General features: G+C 54.6%; 1 protein-coding gene and 1 long non-coding RNA gene across 20 annotated transcripts in view; one reads left to right on the forward strand and one right to left on the reverse strand.

The window, feature by feature from the left end:
- The window catches only part of TNS1 (tensin 1), a 222,684-nt gene that overhangs the window by 191,350 nt on the left and 3,527 nt on the right, over positions 1-27,807 (reverse strand). For 2 of the 19 annotated variants that reach the window (XM_074313071.2, XM_074313000.2), the window contains exon 1: positions 8,144-8,254. The exons of 16 other annotated variants lie outside the window; for them this stretch is intronic. In XM_074313071.2, the coding sequence (XP_074169172.1) occupies positions 8,144-8,239 (96 nt within the window). In that variant the 5' untranslated portion in view covers positions 8,240-8,254. Of the gene's footprint in view, positions 1-905; positions 1,056-8,143; positions 8,255-27,807 lie in introns of those variants that run through there. One more of the 19 variants, XM_074313019.2, reaches the window with a different exon arrangement.
- On the forward strand, positions 22,751-27,497 carry LOC141568247 (uncharacterized). The gene is made up of 2 exons (XR_012491337.2): positions 22,751-23,845; positions 26,091-27,497. It is a non-coding gene; the product is annotated as an uncharacterized LOC141568247 (long non-coding RNA).

Consider the following 27,807-nt stretch of genomic DNA (forward strand, 5'->3'; position numbering starts at 1 on the left):
TCTCCCACCGCTGTCGTCAGCCTGGGCTTGCCTGGGCAGAGAGAGGTCCCCCCAGGACTGGTGAGAACAGGGAAAGGGGCAGGAAAGGCCACATCTGGATCCCAGGCCTGAAGCCCGCTCCCCCCAGCCAGCCATCACTCTCTCGGAGACCAACACTAACCTCAGCCAGGGATGACTTCCTCGCCCTCCTGACCTCTGTGCATGCCTTTTCCCCGACAGCCGCTCCAGCCCCAGCCCCCACCGTCCTGCAGCAGTCAGCTCTCTCTCAGCCCCTCTCTGTCCCTATTGGGCTCGAGACTTTTACCCCTCACCATGTGGCCCCCAGACCCTGCCTGCCCACCCCTCAGGCACCCTCACCCTAACACATACCTTCCTGAACCTGGGAACAAGAAGGGAGAAAGAGGAGGCCCTGGATGGGGCTTGGAGGAGAGGATGGCAGCGAGTGGAAGCTGAAAGTGGGTCTAGAAGGGATAAAAGTGATGGAGAAGAGCAGAATTCTCCCCCAGCACGGCTTTTTGCATTTTCTAGGTCAATATTCCCTGTTCCCCAGACCGCTACCACTGCCCTTCCCTTAACCTCTTGGTATGGGGGTGCGGGGTGGGAGCAGGAGAGGCTCCAAAAAGAAACAAACTTCCTGATGGCTACCTTCCACTTATAGCTTCTGGACTCAACCGGGGGCGGGAGTGAGAGGGGGGATGCACTAACGGGTAGAATCAGGGATTGGGCCCTGCTGATGGGGAGGGACACAGCCTGAGGGTCTTCTCAGGTCTGTCTGTCCGTCCACCCATCAGAGGAAGAGAGGCTCCCTGCCTTCACCACCAACGCTCCCCCAAGCACAGACTCTCAGCCTAAGGGGGTGGGGGTGGGGGAGTGTGCACCATCCTAGCTAAAGTAGCCAGACCTACCCAGAGCATGCAGGACAGACAGATCCATGTCATCTTTGGTGGGTCCTAAACTCAGGCCAGTCCGGGGCCTGCAAACGGCACTCCCGAGCTCACAGCCCTCACGAGCAAGCAGAAGAAAGCTCTGCGTCCCAGGCTGCTGCTCCTGCGTAGCCAGCATCTGCCGGGCCTCTGGCCCTGCCTGCCTCCAGCTCCCCCTCCTTCTCTTCCTCCTCCCCCACTCCACCCCCTTGTCCCAGCCTCCTGTCTCCTCCCTCCTTCCAGGCTCCACTGGTGACTTAGTGGGGCAGAAGCCCTGCTTTGCAGGGGGTATAAAGAGATAGGGCAGAGGGACAGCTACTAGAGACAGGGCCCCCCACCCTGCACCCCCAACCCCAGACACACAACCCCTGTGAGCCACTAAAGCTTCTCCTGCCTTCTGATCTGAGGTTGGCAGGCCTGGAGTCTGCTCTCCTCACTGTAGACCCCCGCCCCCAAACCACTGATGAATGGACCGACAAACGCAGGACAGCACAATCTGCATACCCTGGGGTTCCTTGGCCCCGTCCCATCTCCAAGTACACATGCAGGCCCTCCAGCCTTTGGAACACACAGTCCTTTGCACACACTCAGCGACAGGCCTTAATACAAGAGAAACCAGGCCTGAGACTGCCGGAGAATAGCCCAGCCCCCAGGCTATGCATTTCATTCCAACTTTTTTATACTTCTTCTTTCCCTTCTTTCTTTTCTCCAAACATCTGTCCCAGCCCTTCCTGCCCTTCCTAAAGGGAGCCCCGCTCCAGGCTCCCGCGAGAGTCTGTTTTTCTTGACTGTACCCTGGGCCAACATTTGGTTTGCATTTCCCCACTTCCTCCTCTGCCTCCCCCTCCCCCTCCCCGGGCCCAGTGTTCACCTCCCACCAATCTCCAGCACTATGTCCCCCAGCCCACCAGCCCTCCCCTCCCTTTTCCCCTGCCTTAGCCCAGGGGCAATAGCCAGGGTCTAGAGGGTGGGAAGAAGAGGGGTGCAGGATCCAAATGTCTTCCCAGGGAGCACTGCAGGGAAATCCAGCAAAATCTGCCCAGGCCCTCACTGTCTTTCTTGATCCCCTCCACACACATTTCTCCACAAAACTTCCCTCTTGGAGCTCTGGCCAGGCTGGACCAAGTGAGGGTGGGTGGAGCTGGTGAATCACCAGCTCTGCTTTTTGGAGCTTTCCAGGGGAAGGAAAGAGGATTCAGCCCCACCCCCTTCGGTAGACACACATTCAAGGACACGGTGCAACTCACATAAACACACACAATGCCCAGGACAGGGCCCCACCCAGGGTAGGCACTCTGAGACCATTTTCTTAGATTGAGTAACTTGGCAAGAAAGTCCTCTTGTTTGAGCTACTACGCACACACATGAGTGTTCTGTACGTGCCCTGGGACACATGTACAAAGGGTTACATATATCCTGCCTCTCCCCCACTCACCCAGGAGCATGCCCTCGTCACTCTCTGCCAGCACCACACACAGTGTAACCCCAGGGTTCAATCTCTACAACCTGCCTCTCCCCTCAGCTGGACCTGCCCAGCCAGGTGTGCTGGCTCCAAGCCCACAGTCCAGCCAAGATATCTACCTGGGAAGCCCCAGAGTGAGAGAAAAACATTCACACTTCATCTGGGAAAAGGCTGCAAACTGTGGTTAGTGCACCGAACAAGGGACGGACACTATTGCTGGGTGGCTGAGAAATCAGGAGGAACGGAAGCCAGGTGCCTCATTCTGGACCTTCCTGGAGCAGGTGCCTGAGAGAAGAGGCTTGGTTCTGATAAAGGAGATAGGGTGAGAAATCAGGGTATCTTCTCACACTTACATCTCTCCAAGTCCTTCTGCGGAGCTATGGGGCTAAACAGGTTCTGCCCTGCATCCCCCGCCAAAATCATAATGTCCCTCAGTATGCCCTCCCAAGTCTGCAGAGGCTCTACTGACCGTTTAGCCAACACTGAAATGGACCGATGTTCCCTGTGTAGCTGACCCTGCAGCCCCCACTGGGGATGTCCATAGGCAGACACTCTCACAAACCCTCCCTCCCTCCCCTGGCTGGAGCACAGGGCAAGCAAGGAGGAGCGATTTTCAGGAGGCCTCTCTAAGAGCCCCTGAGCCCACGTCCCCAGCCACCATCACCAGCCCTGCTAGCCTCCCAACAACTTTGAGGGCTCAGCCTGCCAAGCCCTGCCATCCCAGTGTCCACACCACCATCTCCCACGGCCTACCCCTCCAGCCTATTTCCGCTAGTGTCACTGGAAGATGTGTCTCCTGCAGCTATTTGGCAGTTCTGAGAAATCACCTTACAGCTTCCCAGAAATGATTGAAAACAAGACTGAAGACCAAGTCACAGTGACACCAACTTGTCTGGCCTTCCACGCAGCCCATGGGGGCCCTACAGCCCCAGGCCAGCTCACTCCCTCGTCCCCTCAGTTGGGACTGAAAATGGGAGTAGAGGACCCTAGTGTTTATTTCAGCCACGGGTGCCTCTCACTTATGTAATGACCCTGCTTCACACTAGTTACCCGTTATACATCCTCCCCCACCCACAGATGGGGAGAGTTCCTTGGCAAGGACATGCCCTGTGTTTCACATCCCCAGACCCTACCATTCACAGGTGCCAGATGTACTTGAAGAAGGAATGAATCAATCTATCAATCAATGGATCCTAACTTATTTTCCTACTCTTACCATCTATTCCCCTCCCAAACTTTCCACTCTGGTCCTCCTGAAAGGGCCTTGGGCATACCTGGCTTGCACACCTTTGCGCATGCCTGTAATATAACCCCATCTTCAGCACCACCTCTTCCTGCCACCCCCTTGCCTCTGAGGTCTCTCAGGCTGCAGACTCTTCAGAGGCCAGAATGGGATTGCTCATCCTGGGGTCCCCATCCTCTGCCTGCACCAGGGTCTCACACGCAGCAGACATCAGGTAGAGGCAGGGGGGCTGGCTGGGATTTCTGGGCTGGGATCCCAAAAGCCTCAGAACCTGCCACCATCCTGTGCCATGCTCTCCCACTGTCCTGGCCGTTTCTACAGCAGATTTGTGTCTAATTCCGCTCTCCCCTCTGCATGCAGAGCCCTTCTTGCTCTCCACCCACCACCCTCCAACCCCCGGCTCAGCAGGCAGCTATAGAAATAGTCAGGACTGTGGGTTCTGAGGCTGGCACTTGACCTGGAGGCCGGTTGAGCTGAGGCAGAGGGAAATGTGAGTGAGGGCAGGAATGAAGCTGACAGGCCTTATAAGCCCCTCTCCTGGCCTCAGTTTCCTCACCTGCAAGATGATCAAGCTGCTGGGCTCTAAGGTCCCTTCCAGCTCCAACTTCTGGAACGCCACAGATTTCCCAGGCCAAGGCCCTAGCACCTGCCCGTCCATTCTTCCCATCCTGTGACACTTTCCCATCAAAACTTCTTCTTGTTGTCCAGCCCATTCCCTATTGTGGTATTGAGCCTTTCCTCTGCCACCCCTGGTCACAGAATCCAAAGGTCACAGAAAATCAGAGCTGGAAAGACTTTCAGGCTCAGATACAGGTCACCGTCAGGGTCCTGTCAGAGCCTTCAGCGGCCCCAAGGAAGTTAAATGAGAGGGGCAAGCAAGGGACCCATGGGGACCTGGAGAGGGCAGGCCCAGCTAAAGGGCAGCCACTGTGACGTCAGGGGGAAGAGCCCATGCCATCAGATCTTTTGATCTTCCAAGAGAAGCCCCAAATCTGTATTATCATATAAAATCTCTTATACAAAATAGGGAAAAAAATGCTAAGTTTTAAATGTTGGCTTTTTCATTTTTTAAACCATTCTGCCAGCCAAATGAAACACATCTGCCAGGAGAATTCGGCCGTTAGGGTACCGCTAACCTTATCCAGGCCCTTGTCTCACAGAGGATAAGACTGAAGTAGAGGGAGGGGTGTGACTTGCCTGAGGTCACAGAGCTGGTCAGGAGCAAAGTCCCAGGAAGGGGTCAGCTGCCCAGGCCCAGGTCTGGCTGGGGAGGGTGGGATGAAGCTTAGGGGAGAACACTCAGATGGACCCCAAAGTTAGCGCTGCCGCATGGATAAAGATGAGACCCACTGGCTCCTTTGTGGCTCTAGATTTTTTCCTAAGCACCTGCTGTCTAGTAGTGACTGGCCCAGCGTCATGCCCTCAGCTTTCTCCTTTCGACCCTGCAGCCCTGCCTTCCTCTCTGTGGCCACACACACCCAAGCCTTCCTCCCAGCTCATCCCAGGGGCCTCCCATCAAATACGGGCGTTTAGAGCTGGCTCTAGGAATCCTCTCCCAACAGCATGGGACACAGGAATCTGACACCAAAGTGCTCAGCAACTGGATCTCTACCCTTTTGTCCACCTCAGACTCTGCTGCTCTGCCCCCTGCCCCAGGAAAGATCAGTATTAACTAACCAGGCACTCGATTGTGGTATTGCATATCAGACTCCTACCAGCTCTCATTTCACAGATGCAGAAGCTGAGGCACAGAGAGGTTCAGCTACTTGCTCAGAGTCACACAGCTAGTATGTGCGAGAATGGAGTCCAGGGCATCTGATTCCACATCTCGCAAGGATCAAGAATTTTTCTGCTAGTGACTGTAACAATACAGCCAGCCAGGGACTAGGACTTATGGTCCCATATTGTGGCGATGTGTTAGCTATCCTCCCCACACCTTATCCAAGGACTGGCACTGCGGCTCCAGGAAGGAGTCAGCTGCCTGGGCCCTGGTCTGGCTTGAGTCAGGGGATGAGAGCAGGGGAGAAACATCCAGAGGGACACCAAGGACAGTGCTGCCACATGGGTCAGGATGAGACTGGCTCCCTAGTGACTCTAGAAAAGCCAACAAGAAGAGGAAAGCTGCAGTTCTGGCAAGATCTGGGGCCCAGGATTCGGGTGAGGACAGGGTCTGGCCCCCGCTGCTCATAGGGCCTCCTTTCAGGTCAGCCTAGTCACCTCACCCTGTTCTCCACCTCCATGCACACTCAGCCTTTGGGTCCCGGAGGCCTAGCAGAGCCTCCATGCACTGCTGCGCAGGAAGTTCACTGCACAAGGATCAGCCAAGAGGTGAGCGGACACTGAAGTCCCGTGCATACTCCACTCACCAAGTCTGGAATGAGGGGCACCCTAAAGTGCACCAAGGCACCCTATGTGTAGGGGAGGTCCTGCCCCTTATTCCCATGCCCACAACCCCTCCAGTAAGAGACTGAGGTGGTCCGCTTGCATTCCAGAAATCTGGATGCTCCCTGAGAGGGAAGGTGAGGCTCCAACCAGGCCCTGTCTGAGCCTCAGTTTCCCCAGCTGACACAGGAAGGAGCATCATTCCTATTTCGTTCCCCTACCTCCTCTCCACCAACACCCTGGCTGGGGACAGTGTCTGGGCCCAATCCCAACAATTTTTAATAAAATCCTTCCCAGAACCCAACTCAGTGATCTTGATCTCTTCCCCAGCTCTAATTTCCTGTCTGACTCAAGTCCCTTAAAGGCAGGAGGGAGGCAGCTGCAGCTGCTCATCCAGCCCCTCATCCCCAACCCCCAGCTCAAATCCTGGGCAAGGATGAGGTTAGCTCACCCTCTACCTCTGCAAATGAGGAGGGGGAATTGCTACGTGGCCGGGGGTCCCACTGACCTGGTCCTGGCTGGTCATTTCTTGCTGCTGGTTGCTTTTTCTCAACTCTGAAAGCCTGGACCCCGCAGAATCTGAACTCAGAGCCCATTGGGATGTGGATGGGGCTCCAGACCTGCGGTCCACAGCAGCAGCGCTGCCTCCCAGCCAATCCTGGGGGACGATGCATTTTGCTAGAAGATTTCCAAGCATACCTTGGGTGACTGGAGCCTGCTGGCACCTTTCCCCACTGCGGAGTGCCAGACAGGGAAACTGAGGCCCAGAGGCAGCACCTGGGAGGAGGAACTGAACATACAAGCTTCTATGGGGTAGAAGGATCCTTCCTATCCAAATGACGGGAAGAATGGATATTGGGAGAAATCCCTTCCTCCCCGTTACCCCAACTCTGGCTCCTGAAGATCCATCAGGAGGATGAGCCTCACTGGAAGACACAATAATAACAACGATAATATCTCTTATTTTTATTGAACACCGACCATGGAGTAGGCACTTTGGTAAACACTTTAAATATGTTTAATCCTCATAGCAACCCAATGCGGTAGGTAGGGTTTTCTTTGTTTTTTGGATTGTGTTTTTTTTAATCCCCATTCTACACCAGAGAAAACTAAGGTACTGGCAGATGAAGTAACTTGCCCAAGATCCACAGCTAGTTAAGTGATGGAGCCAAAACTCAAAGCCAGGCAGGCTCACTCTACCTCTGTCACTGTTAACCAGAGAGGAGTACTGAGTCCCCTCCCCCCTGTCACAGGGGCCCCTCTGGTTCCCCAATGGAATGGAGAGTGGATCAGAAAGCCAGGCTCCGATCACAGGACCCCCCAGTCCCTCACAGAGGCTTCTGGAGGTTTGAGGTCATGCTCCCGTCAGGGGTTCTCCTTGTCCCTCAGGGGAGAATTTAAGGTTGCAGGCAGTTTTTCCAGCACCCCACTCTTTGGGCCAGCTATGTGCGCACCTCTGCCCTTTCCCCACCCTTTCCTACATACACACCCTGAAGGCACCGCCAAGGATCTTCTCTCTGAGGCTCCCAGGGAGAAAGATGCTCACCGAGCAACCCCAACCCCAGCCCTGCAGATCCTACCAGACCCCTCCTCCCCCACTAACCCAGCCCCCATCTTCTCGGGATCCAGTTCCCTGGTCCGTCCATCCTCCTGAATGGATAGGAAATCCCTCCTGACGCGCACCAGCCCTTTAGGCCCCATTTCCATCGCAGTCTGTTACTACCCAGCCTTAACTCAGGGTCCCCCGAGCTCAGAGGGGAAAAAAGAGACATTTCCAGGAACTCGCCCTCCCTTCCCACAGAAACTTGGGAAGGATGCTTAAAACCCCCAGAAACGTTCTTCCTGTACAAAATCTCCGCCTTCCCACAGATTCTGGTACTATCCTTCAGACTTCTGACCCAAACCCGGGGTTGTGCGCTGGAAGGGCGGACACTCCCCCCTTGTGCATCCGTGCAGCATGGGCGGGGGCTCCCAGGAGTCCCCAAACTCTCATGAGAACCAGACTGATAACAGTCAGGATGGTGCGTCCCTGGGGGTAAGAAGGTGATAAATCAAAAGCTAAGAAGACTGAGGGAGGGAAATGCCCATTGGGCAGGGGTGGGGCAGGTGCCAGGTAAGGCTGACGGTGCTTACCTGGCTGCGGAGGCAGAAGCGCAGGGGCAGGAGGCAAGAGAAGAGGTACTTGCCCCATCGGATCACACAGGAGAAGCACCAGCTCAGCCGAGTCATGCTGACCCCCGGGGTGGGTGCCTCCAGCGCCGGGAGCTGGGGAAGACCAGCTGCTCTGGGCGCGGAGTTGGGATCGGGACTTGGGGTGAGGAGGAAGCCCAGAGCCCTGCCCCCGGGGGTGCCGGATTCTCAGCCCCGCAGGAGCGAACGTGTCCTGCCCCCTCTAGCGGGAGGACAGCGGCAGGGGCCCCGCGACAAGGCCCCGACGTGCCTCCATCTCTCCCGAAGCCGCTGCGGGAGGTGCTTCCACCCTCGGGGATTTCCTCTGCTGCTCCCACTATCCTCCCCTCCGCGTGACAGCCTCTGGGCTGCCAGCTTCCCAGGCGGGGTGGGGGGCAGGTGCAGGTACCCCGACAACTTCGGAGGCTCGGGGAGGCGCGCAGGAGAGGCGGGTCGGGACAGGGCAGAGGCGGTGCCAGGCGCCAGGCGTCCACCTGCGGGGACGCAGCAGCCGTGGGAGCCTGGACAGCGGTGGCGGCAGCATTGTGCTCTAAGCTGCAGTGAGTGTGTGAGCGTGCGTGTGTGGATTCCCTCCAGACCTCACTTCAATTCCCATATTGCTCTCCAGAGCATAATGTGATTAACTTAAAACGGAAGGCACCAGCTTCCAGGACTACAGCAGAAAGGACCATGGACCCAGGCGTGCAGATGGGGACGCTGACTACAACCTGGCCAGCTGTCCCAACTCACCCCCAAGCCCTGACCCTGGCCACACCCCTACTCTTCTGCCTGAAGCTCTCTCCAGCCACCTCCAGGAGTGGGGGAACTTGGAGTATCCCCAATACCCCCACAGGTTGGAAGGAGCCCTGCCTCAGAGGCTGAACCAGTTCAGATGGCTGAGAGCTGGACAAGTCACCTCCAGCTACGTGTAGCCTCCCGCTCTGGTTCAAGGTGCTTCCCATCTTTACTTTCTGTCCTGCTCCATGTCAGCTAGGTGGCCCCGAACCCTTCTCTGCCTCCGATGTGCTCAGATGATGTGAACAGAGCATTGGGCCTCACAGGAATATTGTTTGGAGTCTCCATAGTGCAACCCTGGAACTAAGGAGAGGGAAAAAGAGAGAGGAGGGGAAGAGGTGCTGGATTCTGATGGGAAGGAGAGAGAAATAAAGACACAGAGACACAAAGGCAGAGAGACACAGGCAGGAGACCCACTGACAGAACACGGAGAGGTGGAGAGGCAGCCGTGAGCTTTACCCCTGGTTCTGTTGCTGCAGAGAAACTGGGAGGGCAGCCAGCCAGCCAAGCCCAGAGAGAAAAGGGGCGGGACAGCTAGCTGCCAGGGCCTCTTCCGCAGCAACAGGCCACAGAGCAGCCAGCCAGGAGCCCCTCCCCTACGCCCCCCACTGCCTGCACTCCTGGGCCTGGGCTTCCCTGGGCACCATGTCAGGGCCATTTTTCCTGGCAATGTGTCTCCCTGGCCCTTTCCTTGGGGGGGGATGGGGACACAGAGACAGCATGCATGTAGCCAGAGGACCTGGGAGTTTCTCAGCTAGCTGACCCCTGCCCCAGGCCCCCCGACCCCAGCAGATTTCTCAGGCCTTGGCCCAGCCCCACTTTAACTTCCCACCATGACACAAGGCCGTGGGATACAGCACTTTGGGGGAGATTAGTTAGGAACACCGTGAAGGAGAAGGAAGAGATCCCTGCTAGTGTGTAGCTAGAAGAAAGATAGATATTAGGGCCCTCACTCAGCCCCTAACAATCCCTAAACAAGGGGGACCACCAGACACACACACACACACACACACACACACACACACACACACACACACCAGGAAGGCTCTTGGATGAAACGGAGGGGAGGGGGGTCATCAAATAAGTAAATGGAGTAGAGTCTAGAATCTAGATCCTCGTTACTTAAACTTGTGGATTGTGGATTATTGAAGTGAGCCCATCCCCAAAGAGGAGGAAGGCCCCGTTTGCCAGCCTGGAAGTGAGCCCATCGCTAGCCCTGCCTTTGTCCATGCCCATGATCGCCAACAAAGCACCTGGCACTACTGTTCCAGGCTGGCAAAGGGTCCTTCCTTCTCTTTGGGGGGCCCACCATCTCCTCAGCCTCCCCACTCTGGCACCAGAGGAAATGGATAAGCTGTGAGACTGAGGAAATGGGATTTACTCTATGGCAAGTAGAACAGTTTAATGGAAAGGAATCACTTGTTGAATTTTTCAAATAGGAGGAAAGTTCTTCTGATAGAATTGGTTGAAGTGTGTCCACTGCCTAAACTAAGAGAACAGGACAAGATGATTTTCTTAAGAGGATTCTTAAAGCCTTCTCAGCACTTTGAGCACAAAAGGTACACATCAAACACAGAAGGAAGGAAGGGACAGTGGGAAGAAAGAGAAGAAGGGATAGTTAGATCCAGCCCTTTCCAACAAGCAGCTGCTGATGAAAAGGGTTCAGAAGGGCAGAGAGTCCCTTATTTCTATCCACTGCCCAGCTGAAGGTGTCCGTAAGCCCTCCAGAGAAGAAGGGAAGAGTCAGCAGCTGACAGGGACATGACATCTGGAACTACTCCCCAGCTGTCCCCTCCCAGCCTCTGGCCCCACCGTGCCCCACATAGAGTCATGTTAGGTGTCTCAGCGCCTGAAGAGCAATGTAATCCTGCCCCACGTGCACAGCGCTGCCCAGGACACAGACGTGTGTCCTTGGGAGTTTGGTGTCCCAGGGGAAATCACAGGTCCTCTGTGAACCCTGAGGATCCCCACAATCTCCTGGGAGGTTTTAGCAAGGACCCCTTTGCTTCCTCTTTCACCCAAACTCCTATGTTTTGTGGGGGTTGGGAAGGGTCCAACCCCAAAAGATCACCTCTCACTCTCAATCCCTTTCTGGCTCAGAATGCTCAAAGCACCAGAAACTATATCCGGCCCTGGCACGTGCTCTAGAAGTCTCCCCTCCCTCCCATCTCTCCTTCGAGCCCCCAAGCCCAGGGACAGAGATCCAAGGCTCCATAAAATTAACCAGACTCGAATGCTCAGACACAGGGGACCACATATTAGAGGACAAAGCCTGGAGCGAATGAGGGACCAGGACAGCCCAGGCAGGGTCTGGTCCATCAAATGAGTCTCATATCAGACCCCAGCCACTCGCCGGCTCCCATGTGGGTACCCGACAATAGCCCCCACCGCCTCATCTCTTCCTCCCCAGTGAAGCTTTAGAAAAGCTGGCCACCATTCTTGAAGGGTTAACCGATCCTCAGGGGACTCTTTGTCCTCCTGCCCTGTCTAGGCTCCCTCGGACCCCAGGACTGTCTCCCAGCTCTGCCACACCCTGAAAGCCAGCTCTTTCTCCCTCTGCCTCCTCTCCTCAGCCAAAGTCCAGACTGGAAGTGGGCTGTGCTGTGGCTCTGGCCAGGGCTTAAAGGGGGAAGAATTTCTTCTCCACACTCCACTCTTGTTCAGGAAGCCCGGAGACCCAGATTCTGAGTGCAGGCCAGGAGGAGATTCCAGAGTATAGAGCCAGGTGGGATGGAGCCCACGCTCACAGAGAGGGGTCTGCTCTGGGCTTCTCCCCAAGTTTTCCCTGGGTCAGGGCCCGGAGGGCCCTCTTTTCCCCGGAGAAACAGGAGAAGAACAGGAAACTTCCCAGAGGCAGCCAGTGAAGGTGTCAGGAAAATAAGAGGGCAGGTCACAGCCGCCAGCCCCCAGGGGACAGGCCACAGGAGGACGGCCCACTCAACTCAGGGTAGGTACAGAGCCTCTTCTGTCCCAGGCCCCCAGGGCCACCATGCCCTCGGCTGGTTTTGTCTGCGGGGGGACAAAGGCAGCTCCTGTTAGGGGAGAATGGCTTGGGCATCTGATCAGAGGCTCCGGGTCTCGCTTTCACACCCAGAGAGAGATGCACAGAGGCCACTCCCCAGGGACCTCCCAGCCTTTCTCCTCCATCAGATGGAGACAGCTCCAGCAGACCAGCTTTCCAGGAGCTTTCTCACAACCGGAGTTAGTTTCACCACCTCCCAGCCACAGCGATTCCACCTGAGGCCCCCAGGGGGCTCTCACTTGGGTCTCACCCCCCAGGCTAGGTTCCCCAAGGCCTCAGCACCTCCATCAGGGACGGAATTGACCAGCGCACTCAGCGTTAAACTGCCTAACCATATACAAAGTCCAGAACTCACACAAGGCCCCCAAGTTCTCTCTCCATGCAACAGAATAGGGGTCGCTGCAGAGCTGGGGTCCCATCTCATACGGGTTCCAATGTCACCTCCTAGGTTCCCACCTCTCTGACCCCGCCATTAAAATCCTGCCTTGACCTCCAGCCCCCAAACTCCGTGTGACATCAGCATGCGCACTTCTTCATAGCACTTAACACTGTCTCTTGTTGATAGATTGCTCACCTTTTCACTGCCTCGCCACTCCCAGAGGACTTGGTCTGCCCTTCACTGTTTCACACCCCCGGCACTCAGCAGTGCTTGGCACGTGACTGATAAACATGAGTTACTTGGTAGATTGGCTGGTTGGTTATGTAAATAAAAGAGAGAGAGAGAGAGAGAGAGAGAGAGAGAGAGAGAGAGAGGGAGGGAGGGAGGGAGGGAGGGAGGGAGGGAGGGAGGGAGGGAGGGAGGGAGGAAGGAAGGAAGGAAGGAAGGAAGGAAGGAAGGCCATTCCTGCTTCCAAATCCACTGGGTCCCTCCCCCAGCCCTGGATTACAGACCAGTGAGAATGTCATTTTTGTCTCTATGCGTCTCTATTCCACCTGCCCCTGAGGAGGGGCTCCATTTCCCTATTCTGAAATAGCTCCCAGATATCCAGTATCGGTCCCAACTAGACTTGAAAGAGACCAAATGCTTTTCTCTGCCCCACACCCCAACACATACATAATTCACACCTGAGGATGCTGAGGCCAAGAGAGGTAAAGTAACTTGCCAGGGGTCACACAGCTAGAAAGTGGCAGTGCCAGCACTAGATCGAAGCCCCCCATTCCTGGTCCATTGCTTTTCCGTAGCATAACATTGCAGAGGGAGGAGGAGAGGAGGAATTGAAGAGAAGAAGCGGAGAAGAAGTGCAGGAAATGCTTCTCCTCTTACAGACGTCCCAAGGTCAGTCCGTAAGTTCTCTTTCTCTCCTTCACCACCACTAACCCAGGTCTCTGACCCTCGACAAGCAGGAAGTTCCTCTTGATACCTAGCCTCCATCCCCACTTTCAAATTCCAGACCATTTCCCCTTGTCTTGCCTGGGAAGGAGACCTTAGTCACTCTCTCCTGCACAATAAATGCCTTCAGACACTGGCAGCTCACTATTCAAGCCCCATCCCATTCCCACCCCCACCCCTCTCTATTCTGCAGTCTGAAAATCCCGGGTCCTCTGGGCCCCTTTCCAAATGATTTCCATCACCACCCAGCAGCTGACATGATAAACGGTGGGTGGGGGAGGGGGAGGGGGAGGGACAGACCCGGAATGATGGTGGGTATTGATCCACTGGGGAGCCTGAGGCCTGGGTTTCCTCCCAGGGCAGGCCAAGCATCTGGGGATGGAAAAGTAAGAACAGGGGCCCTGAGGTCAGCCTGGCCATCTCTCTGCCCCTAGGGTATTTGCTGCAGGGCCCAGCATGGAGACTGCAGACCTGGGAGCTGGGCCGCTGGGTCTGAGCCCAGGCTCCTGCAATGAGATTAAAGCAGGGACTGTCTAATTGATTCTGATGGGACTGGGAGAGGGAGTGAGATGAATGGAGAGTGGAGAAGAGGAAGAAGGAGGAGGGGAGGTGGCAGGGAGGAAAGGGGAGGCCCCAATATGGGAAGCCCAATTGCATCAGAACTAGCTAATGCAATTACAATTCCTCCCAGCCCCACCCACTCCCACACAGCCCCTTCCCCATCCTGGGAAACCCACTGACTGGTCTGCCCCAGAATTGGATCCAGAGGGTGGCTGGGTGCGGGAGGCACAGAAAGAGAGGAGCTGGGTTAAAGCCCCCAATCTTAGGAACCAAGATGACACAGAAAGACAAAGATAGTGACAGCAACTGGCAGACAGCTAGAGACATCAGGAGACAGGGGCGAATGGAGGCAGATATAGACAGACAAGCAGATCCCTGCCTACCCCGATCCTCTACCTGACAACCTCCCTCCATCACACTCAGTGGCACCCCTCACCCCTCTCCATCCAAGTCATCTCAATGGACTCTTTTCCTGGTCTCTGCAGAGTGAGGAAATGGGAGAGTCCGGGAAATGGAACCCCGGGACCCTCCAGCCCCCCACTCAGCCCAGGACCCTCCAAAGACTGGGCAAGTAAGAGAAAGCGGGTGTGAGTGGAGAGAAGGAGGGAGTGAAAGGGAAGGGCAGGAGGTGAGAGGCAAGATAAAGAGACGGGGAAGAGGTGGAAGGCTCTGACCACCTAACAGAGAGCAGCAGGGACGGGCCAGCGTGGGCAAGGGGGGAGAGGAAAGGAATCAATGAAAGAGGAGGAAAAGCAGAGTGCTGCCAGCCAGCCAGGGAAACCAAGGCATGACACAAGGTGACATGGCCTCTTCCCAGGCTCCAGAAGCACGCAGAGCCTGGGGCTCCCGGGGGCTCCTACCAGGGCCCAGTTTCTGGCACTTCATATTCTCACACTGACTAGAAGCTTCAGGGCAAAGCAAGGCAGGCCCAGTCCCAGACAGACCAGAGAGAAGGAGGTTCCCGATGCAGCCTCCCTTGGGCAGCCCAGCCCCATCCCAGCCCAGAGGATGGATGAGCAGAGTCATGAAGCCATGGCGGGTAAGGAGTGAGACCCAAGGATAGGAGGCAACACCCCACTAAGCCTGGGGCATCGCCCTCTGGAAGCCCAAGTGTCATCTGGGAAATGGGTACTGCATTTGCCTTTCTTCCCTCCCAGTGCAGTTGAGAGCATGCCAGAAAAAAACATATGGGAAATGTCACCTCCTTTGTCCCCCCTCTCAGCTCCCAAAGAGAAGGAGCCAGATACAAAGCCAGCAGAGACCAGGGCCTGAATCCTGGCCCTGGTACTTAGGAGCTATGTGACCTTGAAGAGATCATTGCTGTCTTCTGAGCCTGTTTCCTCTTCTGTAAAATAGAGACGAGGATCCTAATCTCATGGGGTTGTTGTGAGGATTAAATTAAATGTGAAAATGCCTAGCACCAGACCTGCAACCCCTCCTGGGTCTGTTGGCTGCACACTGCCCACCCCACCTCCACCAGACACAGGCTATCCGCCAGAACCCTCAGCAAGAGCACCCTGTCTGGAACACACAGTTCACACCGCCATCCGGGGAATGGACACCCAAGGAAGAGGAGCCAGAAGTCCCAGCAGGATGAAGCCAAAATAACATTGGTAGGAGATGTTGAAAGCAGGCCAGAGGAGAGGTAGAATAGGGGCATGAAAGCCAAGAAGAGGCTGTAATGCAAGAAGAGAGAGGAATTGAAGGATGCCTGTCAAGCACAGAAGACAGAAGAGGAAGCATAGCAGTGAGTTCCTGAATTCCCACCCCACACTGAAGACAAATATGAGGAAATGAGTCATGACTGAAGCAGGAAATACTCAAGTTAGACAAAGGCTGAACTTCCAGTGAGGCACCAGAGTGCCAGAGAGGCCCCTGTACTCACCCTGCCATTCCCCCACTCTTCTCTAAACCCTAAATGAGGTTTGAGTCCTCAACTTTCCGTGACTCAACATAAAACCTCAGTATTAGAAGCCCCTGCTCATCCTAGCAGGAAAATAGGCCAGCCCCGCTCTCCTCACGCAGCCCCCTCAGCCCAGCACCCTCTATACAGATTCTCTTGCAGAAACCAAAAGCCATTCCTACATCCATGGCCATCTTAGGTCCTGGGGTAGAGAAGCGCTTCCCATCCAGACATCCCTTCCTCTTCCTCCACCAGCCCTGGTTCTGTCCAGCCCCAGATTGTCCCCTTCCTTTCGGTTTCTGTCTCTGAGTGTGGGGGCGGGAAGGCAGAGTGAAGGGCGCACAGGCAGAGGACAGGGGTGCGGTGTGGTGGGAGTTGTGAAGCCGCTGAGGGAGGACAGGATGGAGCCCTCTTTTAAAAAGGCGGATGGAACGCCATTATTGTTACTGAAAGTTTGGAAGAAAGGACTGGCACTTGGTTAGAAAAGTGGCTCATTTTGTTTAAGGGGCCAAAGAAAGGAGGTAAAATTGGGTCTGGAAATAGAGGAATTGTATACAATATACACATACATACACACTCCTAACACACATGCCCCCACAGGACGAGGGGACTGTCGGGGAGGATACAGTCCAGGGCTGGGACCCTGTAGACGAGGCGTAGGGAACCAGGACAGGAAAGAATGGAAGGGGATAGAGCTGAGTACCCTCAGAAAGAGAAAAGGAGGTGCGAAAGAAACTTTGGCCATTTTGAACCTCAGCTGACATGCAAACCTGATACAAAAGAATATGCAAATGAGGGTTGACAGGGAATTCTTGGTCTATGTCATGCTTGACTGTAAGGACCAGTCAGTGTGGGGCTGCCCTGCAGGTAAGAATCACCCCCATCCTCCTCCTCAAGGCTTCGTCTCCCTAGAGGATACCCCCCTCTCCCTCCAGCTTCATGGAGACTCTCCCCACCATGGGTCTCTTTCTGGGCCCCCAGAGCTCCTCATATCTCTGCACCTCATGCCCCAAATTTCCTCTTCTGCAAGGGGGTCCCTTATCCCCACAGAAGGGGAACCCTGCCTCCCATAGAGAGCTTTCTGTTGCTGAAAAGAGGAAAGGAGGCAGCAAAAGGGAGTTCAATGCATAATCATGGGGGCCGGTCAGGCACCCTCTGCCTGGGTCACACAGGGTCCCTTCCAGCCTTAAAGTTCTTCTAGGACGGAAAGGCTACAGCCTCCCAGATTATCCTGTTCTCTGGCTTCACAGCCCTGTCTGGCTGGTAAGTGCTTCCTAATGTCTGACCTGTTGCTATTTTCAAGCTAGCTTCACACCTCACTGTCCCATCAATGTCCCCAAGGCCATACCTAAGACAGCTGATCTAGGAGGAAGAGAGAGGAGTGGCCCTTGCATCTGGGCCCCAGAAATGGCTGCATCTTCCAGCCCACCTCAGCAGCCGTAGTTTTCCTGCCTGTCAACCTTGCTCTTCTGCCGATGACGGAGGCCCAGGCCCAGAGAAGTGGATACTTCCGCTGACACCGGCCAACTGAACACACACGTTTACTTTTGCTCCTTCTTGAAACCCCTCTAAAACAACAGTAAAGGTTTTTTGTTTTTTTAAAGTGATAATCATCACAGCAGAACCACTGCAATGGTCGAACACTAAAATCCTTCTGGTCCAGTGGGTAAATAGCTATTGCACGCCCACCCTCCCAAAACTCTAGCCCCTCTCCTGGATCTCAAAGGGCTAATTCCTGGCCCAGAAGAGGCCTCAGGCCCCGCTCCAGCCTCCCAGTGCAGTCCCTAGGATCTCTTGTTAAATATTTTGATTATAACCCCTGACAACAGTATCAAAATTCTGGGAGCTGGAGAGCAGATAGCTGAGTGGGAACCGTGAGCCCAAGAAAGCTGAACCCTGAGCTGGCTGCAGGAAAAACCAAGAAGCCGCCAGTTTCTTCAGCACAGAACTCCCAAAGGCTCAAGATTGGTGGTGTCAGATACCTTTGGGGGTGGGGGATGAATGTGAACCTAAACCAGGAAGATGGATAGAGCAATAAAGAAGTGGTTAGATTTCTAGATTCTGACCCCAGCAGAAGACGAGCAGGTTTATTCCAGGAAAGGATAAAACAGCAGGCCCTGGCCTGGGGGCCACTGGGCACAGTTGAGGTTGAGCGTATTACTAGGGAAGAGGGGTTTAAGTGAGTGTTTACTGAGTATGAGGCAGCCAGGCTTGTCCCTCCCCCCGGGCAGTGGAGTAGAAACTTCTCTGGGATCTGACAAGCCCAAGAGGAGAGAGACCCAAAGACACTGACAGCAGAGTCCCCAATGCGGCAGCCTAGCCAGAATCCCTAGCGCCAGGCCCTCCATGGGTCCATTCCTAACATCTGAGCAAACAAAACTCCCTTTCGTGTCCACTTGAAATATAAGCCGAAAACCAAGCCTGCCAGGCATCTGAAGAAAGCCTAGCAGGGAAGCCATAGAGATGAAAAGCAACCTGGAAAAAGCAGGTAGGATGAAGGGAGAAAACTTCAAGATAAACAGGTATTAATATTTTCCGAGAGCGATCAGAGAAGAAAGTACACTCATGAAACAAGAACGTGAGGTAATTAAAAAGGAGCGAGAGAAGATTCAGCAAACACACACACAAAAAGCTCTTGGGAATTGTAAAGCATGGAGGCCAGCCTGACACCCGAGCTAAGCGCCCAGCCCACACGTGCCTCTTCACCCACTCTGCACACTCTGGCAGAAGACCAGGCTCTCTTCTCGTCACCTTAGCTCCCCAGAATCCATGCTGGGAGCAACATGGAGACCAGAGAGGAAATGGAGACCCAGGCACAGGGACGAATCCAATGGGCCAGGAAGAGACAGATGGTCCAGGGCTTGGGGCTGAAAAGGGACAGAGGGTGCCAGCTTAGTGAGCTTATGGACGGTCCCCCTGGAGTCCTGTCAACAACTGGCCCAGCAGAGAGGTGCCTAGCAGTAGCCCCAGAAACCAAAAGCCCCATCTTATAGGTAGGAAAGCTGATGCTCAAAGAGGTTGAGTCTAAAGCGAAAGAGGCACAGAGCTGGCAAAGAGAACTCCTGTGTTAACCCAACCTGCGTGCAGCAAAACCAGCTAAAACTGAAATGTCTGTGCCTCCAGTCTGAGAGGCTGGACTTGGGTTCAGTTCAAGACCATTGACACTTACCAACTAGGAATCCTGGGTTGATCCTAGCTAGATCCTCAGCTCACCTCTCTCTCTGCCCACGTGTCAGCCACCAGCACCAGTAAGTCCCTCCCAGGTGTCTCTGGGGTGCATGGCACTCCAACCAGACTTCTGGCTATGTCTGGGTGATGGGGAGGCCCCAGCGCCCAAGCAGAGTATGTCCCCCAAGCAGACCATAAGGGACCTCTGAGTTGGACCCTGCCTCTGCCCCAGTCTGCCCTGAAAGCACAGCAAGCATGGATCTATTTTTAGCCAGGCCCCAGCAGGCAGCCAGCCACCCAGTGTTATTCTAGACTGTGGGGTCATCAGGCTTGCCAGGGTAAAGGGGAGCCATGGCTGAGGCTTAGGAAATAGCACCCCTGGGATACAACCCTCAAATAGCATCCTCATTGAGGGTTGGGCAGGAAAAGCAGGGCCCAGGGCAGGCAGTCAGGGCCCCAGAGGACTGAGGTCGGGGCAGAAGCCAAGAAAAGTCTAGAATACTAGCATGGCAGTGGGTGATGGGGCCTCCCTGGAACTGACATCAAGGGACAGGGAGGGGTGCCTCCCTGGTCTCCCATCAGTGAAAGCGGCAGTGCCAAGGAAGGCAGATGCCAGGGTAAGGATGAGGGATAGACACGGAGAGAGAGAAACAAAGACAGAATGATGGAAAGAATCAGAGAGAGAGAGAGGTGGTGAGGGGTGACAGCATCCACTCCTGGGGCCAGAAAGTCAATGACTTAGCCCCCTCCGCCATGCACTCAAAGGCACCCGTCTCCTTTTTCTCACCAGGGCCTCTCAGCCTTGGTGTAACAGCCCCAAGATTGCTCTGCATCCCTGAATCCCTTCCAGATTCCTCCCTGCCCCCAAGTTACGTAGAAATGACACCAAGCTGGGACATGGACGCTCGCACACACACACACATATATACACATGCACACACACGGCCTCCTGGGAAGAGAAGTGACAATGGCGAGGGGCGCGGGGTGTCCCTTTGTCCTCTGCCCAGCCTTGGGAGCTCAAACCCACACAAAGAGCTTCACAGAGGGCTTCTGGCTCCCAGAGGGGGAGGTAAATGGGGGGAGGAGAGAAGGGGGAGAAGGGAGACCTCAGAGCAGGAATGCCCAGTGAGTGGGTCTGGGAAGCAAAATGGGGGCTGTTCTCACAGGCACAGAGGCTGCCAAAGACCTTAGAGGGAAGGGGAAGCAGGGGATGGGGGATGGGACTCAGGACTCAGGGGATAGGGAGAAAGGCAGGGCCAGAAGTGGCTTCCAGGAGGCAGTCAGAAATGCCAACTTGCTGAAGGCAATTTAGAGAGAGGTAGCTGGGTTTCCAGTGCCTGGCCCGAGCAAGGGGACAGCAGGCCTAACCCCACGCGATCCCTAAAGAGGGTGGCTGCCACAGACCCCCCTACCCATTCCCCACACTGCCTCAGGTCTGACTTGGAGAAGAGTGGGTACCATCAGGGCTGAGGTCCAGGCCAGGATTGAGGAGGGGGTGGTCCCAGGAGAACTGACTGTCCAAGCAAGGCAATGATTTCCTATTCCCAAGGGACCATTGAGAACAAGAGGAACCCCTCTCTTTGAGGTATTGTTGGGAAGGGGGGTATTGTCTTGCTCAGTGGAAGGAGAACAGGTAAGAGGCCAAGAGTAGTAAGCCAGGAATCCTAAGAGCTTGTTCACGTCCCACTCTGCACTAACAGTGGTGAGACTGTGGACAAGTCATCTCCCTGGGCCCCAACCTTCCCATCTGCAAAATAGGGTGACAACGGCTGCTCCCATTACATCATATCAGGGCTGTTGTGAGCATCCTGTGAGGCCCTTTTTAAGGGCACTATTGTCATTACTGCTAAGTGACCTCCCAGAGACCCCAAGCTCAGGGTTCTCTCCCATTCCTGCCCTCGCTTTCTGAGAAGGGCTCAGAGTTGAAGCCCTTGGCCAAGTCCTAAGTAAAGGGGTCAAACAGATGGCCTCAATGTCCCCTTCCTGGTGGAGAAGGACACTGATGCTTATTGGAAGCCTACTACGTGCCTTACATATGTTAGCCCACTTAATCCCCTCGCTAACTCTGCAAGGTAGGTGTTATCATTCCCACTTTTCAGATGAGTAAAATGAGGTTTGCAAAGTTAGTCAGTGCCAGAGCTGAGATCTGAGGCCAGACCCGCCCAACCCCTGGGTCCACGCTTTTCCACCACAAATCTTCCCTCATTTTGTTGCCATGATGCTATAAGTTCATCTGTCCCCACCCCTCACCCCAATCCCTGAACCCCAGAGCAGAGCTCTCAGAATGGCCACCTTCCCCCACACTCATCTCCAGATGACCTCAGGATTCAGGGCTCCAGACTGCAAAGGGTGACAAAAGAGGGAAAAGAGATGCTAAGAAAATAGAGTGGACAGCTCAAACCGCACTGCCTGCCCACTGCCTCCCAGAGCTTGGCAGAGACTGTGAAGCTGGCTCTTCCTAACAGCCTGGGATGTGGGCTCTATTCTCCCCATTTTACAGGTGAGGAAGCTGAGGCTCAGAGACACTATGTAGTTTGCCCAGGGCACCGAGCTAGGAAGCAGAGCAAGGACTCATCCAGTTGCGTATCCCCAAGTCACGGCTCCCTCCACTGCCAGTCTTCCTCTCTAAGCCGAAGCCTGGGGAGGAGCGGTGTTGAGTCACATAGGGAGCCCAGAGGTCTCGCAGCAGAATGTGGGAGACCGACAGAGAACCCCCCCACACACACACACACACACACACAACACTACCTCCAACACACACCCCCTGCTGCTTTGCAGCAATTCCATTAAGAAACAAGGGAATAAATTAGCCCTGCTTAGCATATTGAGTGGCTGGAGTTCAAGAGGCCTTGTGGATGGCTCTAACAACTCAATGCAGTCTGCCTGCCCTGCAGTGGCGGGGAGCTCATTGGGTCAATGGAGGGGGGACAGTCTGGCCAGGCTGGGCCCGGTCTGACCTCCCACAGATAGCCTCAGCTCGGTGCCCAGAAACACTCGCTTCTGCTCCAACTTCATTAGCCTAATGGTGTCGCATGCAGCTTGGCATCCGCTCTCTGCACCTCTGCCCCACACTCCAGCCAACCCCAGAGAACACCCAAGGTTAGTGTCAGGGGTAGCGTCAGGCTGCCCTTCCTCCCCCAGGATGAACTTTGAGGTGGATACTAATAGGTGTGGGGTGGGAAGCAGAGACCAGCACAAGGAAGTTTCCTGAATGCCTCTTCCCCAGATCCTCACTGGCCCAGTGCACCTGTGCCTCAGTTTCCCTCTCATTGCTGAGGCACCCCAAGCAGGAAGGAAAGATGGGGAGGGGAACAGAGAGCAGTGTCAGAAGCCAGGTGGAGTCAGCCCTCTGCGCCAAGCAGGACCACACCGTTATGACGACTAGGGCAGAGGATATGAATTCAACAGCCAGGAAGTAGCCTGAAGCCAGGCCCTGAGGGAGGAGGCCTGGCAGCCAGGCCAAGCAGGCCCAGGCCTGAAAGGGAGCATGACAGCCTGGGGCCCAGGCTGCTGTCTCCTGCCAGACCCTTGAATCACCCCCTCTGCCCCTCAACCCACCTCAGACCCCCAGGATGGAAAGCCCTGTCTTCGGTGTCCCAGGACCCTGTGGCAGCCAGGAGAATGTCCCTCTAAGACCTTCTGTTGCGGGGAGCAGGACTGACCGAGGCCCCACCTGTGCACTTTCCAATTCATTACTGTGCTTGCTGGGGCCATGCTTCCCAGAGCTGCTCCCCACCTTTGGCAAAGGCAGACCCGGTCCTGGGAGACATTAGACTTGTCGGTCAACTTTGGTTCATGGATTCCCTTTGCCCAACTCTCCTTAGAGTGCACGGAGGTCTAGAACCCTTCTGTCCAATGCTCGCTCCCTCTGTCTCCTTCAGTCAGGGTCAGGTTTACATCGTTGTCTGAAGCCTCTCCCAGCCTTGCCCGGCTCCTTTCTTCCACTCAGGCATTCTCCCTAATAAAATCTTTACACATTTAATCCTATCTTGTTCCTCCGAGGACTCAGTCTAATACAATCACTCAATAACCATAACAATGGCAACAAGCGACCCTTTATTCAATGCTATCCATATGCCCCACACTGTTCTACAGGTTTTTAAGGGCAGCAGGTTTTTAAGACACAGAGACGATATGAAATATGTTCAGCAAAGCACAGCCCTGAGGTGGCAAAGCCTGAATTGAACTTAGTTTAACTCCGAAGGTCACTGGTATAACCACTAGTCCATCTTGCTTCCTCTATAAGAGAGATGCCATCCATCCCTGCCTCCTGCCTTTTGGGGGAAGAAAGAGGGTGGAAAGGGGACTTGAAACTCCTGAGGAATGGGCAAGACAGACTCACAGGAAGAAACAGAGATAGAGCATAGAGAGATTTAAAGAGAGAAAGAAGGCGGAAATGAGACATAGGAAACCAGGAGGAGAGCCAGCTCTGGCCCCCAAAGAATCCTGATCCTACAAGCAGGAGCGCCTCCCCTCCCCAGGGCAGGGAAGGGCTGAGCTATTGGACCAAAGGACGCAGAAGGGGAAGGAGAATGTGGCCCTTGAGCACTTTCCAACTCCACCCACGTCTTGCTGTCCTTGGCCAACCACCCCAAATTCGCCCCCCTCGGGCATGTGACGAGGGTGTGCCAGAGGTGCCAGCCAAGGAACTCCGTAGTCAGCCTCCTCGCAGCACCATGTCCCAGGAATCTCGCTCCCTACCCACCCCCTCCATTCCCCAACCTCCAACCCTTCCAGGGCAAGGCCAACAGATCTAGCCCGGGTCTCAGGGTCCCAACAAAGCCAGGCCTGTCCCCTGCCCAGCCTCCGTGGGAGTGACGTCTGGGCCAGGCAGCAGGTGAAACTGAGCCAAAGGGACATGGCAGAGAGCCAGCCGCACCTCCCCAGGTGAGTTCTCCACTTAACTCCTAGCCTGCCAGGCCTGAGTTCCTGGGGCTGCTGTTTAGGGGATGAAGGGGTTGATGGCAGCGCAGTCAGGAACAAGGGAGCTCCCCGGGGGTCCCCTACACACAGGCACACGCACATCCCCATTTGGTCCAGTCATGTGAAGAAAACTTATCAGCTGGCTCCAGTCACCCCACACCCACCCGTCATCCATTCTCTACCCTGTGCCAAGGATAGTTTAAAATACAGACTCCCCCTGCTGATTGAGCCTTCCAGGAGCTCTCTATGGCCTGCTTAAGTCTAAAGTCCAAACTCTTTAGCTTAGCATTCAAGCCCCTTCCCATGGTGACTCACCTCTTTCCCAGCTTCTGATCCAGCCTCTTCCCTCCCACCCTATACTCCAGCTCCCTGAGGAGCACCACACACTTTCACACCCCTGGGCCTGACTAAAATGGCCTTGCCTCCCCCTCAGGGTCAGTGAACTCCTACTCACCTGCAGGACACAATTCAAAATGTCACTTCCTCCAGGAAAGCTTTCCAGATTGCCCCAGGCAGAACAGGCCACTCCTTGCTCTAGAATCAGGTGACAGCTTGTACAGGCCTTCCTGCACATTGTCTCGGGATGGTGTGTTTGGATGTCACAACAGAGGGTGAGAACTTACTCGGAAAAACCAAGTGTGTGTGCATGGCACTTGGCAGCGGGTGGGTGAGAGAGAGGGAAGGATGAAGAGTGGGTCAGTAAAAGAGAAGATGGTGGGTAGATGGAGGAACGGATGGGTGGAAAGGCAGATGGAATGAGAGGTGAGCAGACCAATGAGAATTGAGAAGCTTCCACTGGGTGCAGAACCACCACGTTACACGGGACATTTGGGTCCCTTTGCCAGAGGCTCTGAGGACTGGGTCTAACGCCCACCTGACCACTCTTGACAACTGTGGTTTCAGCCGTGGCAGGAGGAAGGGGGCAAAATGGGGTTGGATGGGGACACCCAGAAGTTCCTGAAAAGGCAGGAAGGTCAAGAAGAGCGGAGCAGAGGCGAAAGCTGGCGCTGAGGCCAGAAGACAACCCCGGCTGGCCTCCTTGTGACTGCCGCCCATGGCCAGCCCCAGCTGGCCACCAGGGTCTTATCTCCCTTCCCACTCTCTTCAAGCCTCGAAAAGACCTTCTGTCAGTGGGCCTCCTCCGACTTGGCAGACATTCTTATTTGACCTCCAACCATGCCTGAGCTTGACCCAGGTGGTCTCCTCCTAGCTCCCATCCCCACATCCTTGCCTCCCCACAACTCGTTGCCCAGAGAAGCTCGAGCCCAGGTGGAGTCCCAAGGTCAAGAAATCCTCCTCCTCTTATGCCGGGCCTCCACCTGGGTTCCCTCTCCTTCTCTGGGGTCTACCTGCCCCATTCTCACCATTCATCCAACATCCATTGGCAACCCTGATTGAGCATCTATATGCTGCATGCCCTTTACTAAGTTCCTGGGATACTAAGTTCACTAAAACTTGGCTCTGGCCTGAAAACACTGGATGACAGACTTTCTGCAGAGAAAGACTTGTGAACAGATATCACCAGAAACACCCCAATACTCTCTTTTCCTTCGCCGGAAAGGAAGCCTAAAGCTGAGGTCCTTCCATTTCTCGCTGGGGTGGGTTGGAGACCCAGTTTCATGCTCTGGACTCTATGGCTACTCAGGCGGGGAGAGGAAGGGGCTGGCCAGAAGCAGCAGGGCAGGGGTTTCTTAGGGGAAGGGAGTCAGCTCAGGCATCAGAGCTGGGACAATCAGCAAGGGGACCTCAAACCTCAGCATCACCTGGGTCCCCTTTGCTCCCCACCGCTCACCTTCTCTGCAAATGGCAGCCTCTGCTTCCCATTCACAGGACACTGCCCCTCCAGGGGCTGCCTTAGCTTGCCTGCCCTTGGCACCATGTTCTGTCCTAGCGCCAGGGGCCTTTGGCGAATTCATACATCAAACACAGGGAGGCAGTGGCTGGCTTCCTGCTCTTTGGGAAAGAGGGTAGGACCAGAGGGCGTGGCTCGATCCGCAGCCTGACACCCTCCTGACCCCAGAGAGTGGGTAAGGCTGAGAGAGGTGGGCAGCTGACCCCACCCACCCCTACTCCAACTCAGCCTCTATAACTTCTTCCTCCTTCCCCTCCTACACTTGAGCCCCGAATGGGGGGTGGGGGTGGGCAAAATGTGGAGAGTCACTACAAAAGGACATATTAGGGTATTAAAGATTCTTCTCCCTTTCCCCAGGATGTTTCTTGTCCCCCTTACCAAGATGACTGTATAGAATGATTCCTGATTCTTGAGATGCTTGGGCCTTCCAATGACACCCATCAAAATGGGGGATGAATCTACCCAACAGAAATTAGAACACAGGACCACCAAAGACATGCACGAAAATGTTCAGAGCAGCGCTATTTGCAATAGCCCCAAACTGGAAAGCACCCCAACGCCTGCCAGTGGCAGAATTGATAAATAAATTGTGTATCTTCACATGGTGGACCACTATCCAGCCATGAGAGGGAACGATTTACAACCGCACATGAGGAGATGAATGCAATTCACAACCACAATGTTGAGCAAAAGAAGTCAGGCACAAAATAACACACGTGACGTGATCCATTTATAAGACGTTCTACACTACAGGCAAATCTATGCTGGCAGAAGTTGGGATAGGGATAACCCTGACTGTAAGGGGACAGGAAGGAAGACTTCTGGGTGCAGGCAAGGTTCGATTTCTTGACTGAGTGCTGGGTACAAGGGTATGTCCAGTTTGTGCGCTTTTCTGTATTTATGAAATACTTCACTAAACCCAGATGGAGAGATGCGTGATGAAGCCTTATCAGCTACCACCTTTGTAAGGTGTCGGGAGTCGCTTTTGCCTCTCCCTCCAACTCCTCTCACACCCCCTCCCAGTCCTACCCCTTCTCCCCCTGAATAAGTCTTGGCTTCACCCCCCACGGAGCCCTCCCTATGGCCCACCACCTCTCTCACCCAAACCACCAGCATCACCTCCCCCAGGTCTCCTTGCTTTTCCTCTCACCCTCCCAGTCCATACACTGATCGCATGGCTGTCAGGGCTCATGGGGAGGAGGAGCAGCCAGAGAAAGCCTTTATAAAGCTCCCCACTCTTCTCCATCTCAGGACCTTCAAGTGTGCTTTTCCCACCACCTACAATGCTTGTCCTTGCACTTTGGAGCTTTGCTTGAAAGCCACTTCCTCTACCTCCCAATCTAAATCCGATCCCTCTGGTATTTCCCCTGACACCCTTCACTTCGCCTCCATAGCTCTGTTTCCAATAATGCCTGTATTTGTGCAATCACTCGTTTGCACTCTGTTCTGTCTCTCCCACTGGATTGCCACCTCCTCTGCAGGCAAGAACAGGGGGTGTCTGCTTTCCTGCTCCATCCCCAGCTCCTAACTCAGTGCCTGGCTTAAGGCAGGTGCTCAAAAAAGCTTGTTAACTGAGAGACTACATCTGAATTGTTCCCACCACAAAAAAGAAATGATAATGTGACATAACAAAAGTGTTAGCTAACACTACGGTAGTAATCATACTTCAATATATAAATGTACCCAATCAACATCTTGTACACCTTAAACTTATACGACGTTATGTGTCCATTATGTCTCTGTAAAAATAAAATTTTAAAAATATGTAAACTTACAATGAAATAAATTCTATTCAAAACTGAGATAATAAATGAAAACTGAAAACTCAAAAAAAAAAATCTTGTTGAATAAATAAATGGCCAGGCCCATCTGTCTTACAGGCAGCCTTTGCGGAAGAGAAAACTGGCCACTGGGAACAAAACTCCCACTTGTCTGGGGTCAGGACACCTGGGCTGTGGGCCTGGCTCTGCCACCCACTTCTTACGTGGCCTTAGGCAGTCATTTCCCTCCTTTGGACCTCAGTGTGCTCAACTGTGACATGCAGGGGTTTTAGGGATCAGGACCATGGGTGGGC

Source organism: Rhinolophus sinicus, chromosome 17 (assembly GCF_057876585.1).
Source record: "Rhinolophus sinicus isolate RSI-liver-muscle chromosome 17, RSI-T2T, whole genome shotgun sequence".
NCBI classification, from domain to species: Eukaryota; Metazoa; Chordata; class Mammalia; order Chiroptera; family Rhinolophidae; genus Rhinolophus; species Rhinolophus sinicus.